At 39.9% G+C, this 2,954-nt stretch overlaps 1 protein-coding gene across 1 annotated transcript; it reads left to right on the top strand.

The window, feature by feature from the left end:
- Positions 1-1,145: 1,145 nt before the first annotated feature.
- Positions 1,146-2,594, top strand: LOC134248350 (uncharacterized). Its single transcript, XM_062730756.1, has 2 exons — positions 1,146-1,173; positions 1,263-2,594. Exon 2 carries the CDS (start codon positions 1,380-1,382, stop codon positions 2,592-2,594), a length of 1,215 nt encoding a protein of 404 aa, XP_062586740.1. The 5' UTR covers positions 1,146-1,173; positions 1,263-1,379.
- The last annotated feature ends 360 nt before the right edge of the window (positions 2,595-2,954 follow it).

Genomic DNA, 2,954 nt, shown 5'->3' with positions numbered 1-2,954 from the left:
TTGCAATCATCAATACAAATACATATTTATCAACTTTACACTCAACTAGCAGTGTATACAATTCAATTTTCAAATATGCAACTTCACAACTTCAAGGTTTGGCCATGACAAGACTTAACAAGTTTATGTAGTAGTAGTAGGATAAAATCTGTCAGTGGTTGACAAAAACATTCCCAGAGCATTTCTTAAAGAATTCACAAACAAGTCATTACCCAAGTCTGACAAGTGTACACCATCTTTGCGAAAAAGGGTTACATGTCTTTTTAAAATATCAGGATATTTAATGGAGGCCCCACACATTTTCTTAACAACAAATGTAGCAAGTGCAGATTAATTCTTTTTCTCCAATTTTCACCATCATTGTTAGAGAGACACAAGGTCCAATTACTTCGTGGTAAAATATGCGACCAAACAATAACTGTCTTTGGCATTAATTGTGAAATATTTACAATGGTAGATTTCATATACATTTGTAAACCCTTCAATGTATTATGAGGATTACCGATATCATTGCCCCCACAATGTATTACTAGGATTGCTGGTGGGTCATTATTTTTTAATTTCTTTTGGATAGTTGGATACAGCTGCGACCAAACCATACCCCTTATCCCATGCCAAATTATCCTATGTGATTCAAATCCCAGGTTGTTAATCATTCTCTGTTGAGCATATTTCTGAGCCCAATATATCAATGAAGATCCAATGATCCATATGCAATCTGAAACAATTTTTGACAAAATAAATTTGCATCTAACTTATTAAACAATCGGCCTTATGTATGACTTATAGGCAGCAGAACTCCATCTGCCAATTGTTTTGATTTCAGCTTCGCTCATACCGTTTAAATACAGATGTGTGGCCCCACCAATTCTAAAAGAATGAGATTTAAAAACCGATGTGTTTATATTCAAAAATGATAAACATTTATTTAGCATTGTAGAAAACTGATACTGTGTCAAAGGCTTGGAGTTGAAATGCACAAAGAATTTAGTTGTTGAAATTGTCTGACGCATAACAATAAATTTCTGCAGTATTGTAAACAAAATTAAGGACTGGGCATGCTTTGGGACTTTAACTGCTGAACCCTAGAGGGTAATCAGACTTATCCGGAACTTATATGCTATGTTACGATTGGTTCTATCTTTTATTTTTTGTGGACATGTGCTATCCTAGGTATGTGCACTAATTTATTGTTTATTTGATCAGTCTATCATTCAACAATCAATTTCATAGCACTCAAATATGAATTGCTTTTGTTTCAGATGACTGTGTTCATTGCGTATTAAACATATGAAGCAAATAGACATCGTTCTTATTTATGAACACAGTCTCATCGGCACCGGAAGCAAACAAGTCTACTTTCACTTTCAATAACAACAATGCCAAAAATCAAGTGTCCCATCCCCGACTGTGAATATGAAACTGCAGACCTAGAAGCTGCCATCGTGGCTTCCCTACTTACAGTTCACAGCACCATCCACTCATCTTTAAACGCACCTACCGCTAAAATAGAGAAAGTTAAACGCCCTTCCATATCAGCAGCTGGTACTAGTGAGGAATGGTCATACTTCATGTCAAGATGGTCCGACTATGTCAGCGCCACTAAGATTGAAGGCCGTGACAAAGTTGTTCAGCTCTTGGAATGCTGTGACGAACCCCTCAGGAAAGACCTCACACGATCTACTGGAGGCAGTCTCACAGATAAAACTGAGGAAACTATACTTTCAGCCATCAAAAAACTTGCTGTACGCGAAGAAAACACGATGGTGGCTAGGGTCACTCTCCATAATATGCGTCAAGACAGGGATGAACCAGTGCGTAATTTTAGTGCTAAACTTCGTGGGCAAGCAGGAGTCTGTAAATTTGTAATCACATGCCCCAACTGCAATCATGAGGTAAATTACACTGACACTATAGTTCGTGATGTACTTGCACGAGGCATAGCTGACCCTGACATTCAACTTGACCTCCTCGGGGACAAAAACCAAAACATGACTTTAGAGGAAGTCACCCAATTTATGGAAGCCAAGGAAGCAGGAAAACGGTCTGCCTCTCGACTATTAGACACAAACGCTGCAGCAACTACTAGCTGTTATAAGAGGACAAAGCAAATAGCACTGAAGGACAAGAATGAAACATGCTCCTACTGTGGGAAAAAAGGTCATGGCAGACATGCACCAGCTCGTACCCGCAAAACAGAATGTCCTGCCTATGGTCACAAGTGCGGACATTGCAACAAGGACCATCACTTAGAGGCTCTTTGTCGAAGCAAAGACAAGGAAAAACTCCCTACAGCCTCTACAGACACCCACAGCTATGAAGGTGGTGTATTTGAATCCCTCTGTGTCCTATCCGACATCATCTCCAATCACCACTCAAACAAATCAATCGCATTAGATCATCATCTTTATGACCATCTATCAGACACATGGATCAGAAAGCGTTCCAAACCTCAACCATTCATCAATCTTATTATCAAATCCTTACCTGAGGACCACAAAGCACTGGGTTTCTCATTGAATGCACCACAAAGAACCATAAAACTCCCAGCTATGGCCGACACAGGATGTCAGAGCTGCCCTGGCAGGAATTAAGGTTATCCACAAACTGGGACTTACAAAATCTGACCTCATTCCAGTGACAATGAAGATGCATGCTGCCAACAATAGGGACATTACAATCCTCGGAGCAACCATCCTTCTCATATCTGGAATAGACAACCATGGCAAGCCAGTCGAGACCAGGCAAATGACATATGTGACTGACAATTCTGATAAACTATTCCTTAGTAGAGAAGCTTGTGTTGCACTTGGAATCATTCCAGACACTTTCCCTTCAATTGGTAACTGCAGTGAAAATATGATTACAACAGATTCACCTCAGGAGACACAAAACTGCCAATGCCCAACGCGACAGCCGCCACCACCACTTCCAAGAACACTCCCATTTGCAGC

Source organism: Saccostrea cucullata, unplaced genomic scaffold (genome assembly GCF_032062105.1).
Source record: "Saccostrea cucullata isolate Sc308-1 unplaced genomic scaffold, CSIRO_AGI_Scuc_v1 ctg20097, whole genome shotgun sequence".
Classification (NCBI taxonomy): domain Eukaryota; kingdom Metazoa; phylum Mollusca; class Bivalvia; order Ostreida; family Ostreidae; genus Saccostrea; species Saccostrea cuccullata.
Note: the sequence above shows the minus strand (reverse complement) of the source record. Positions and strands in the feature narration are given on the sequence as shown.

Coding starts and splice junctions, on each gene's coding strand:
- LOC134248350 (XM_062730756.1), top strand. CDS start 1,380: ATGCCAAAAATCAAGTGTCCCATCCCCGACTGTGAATATGAAACTGCA.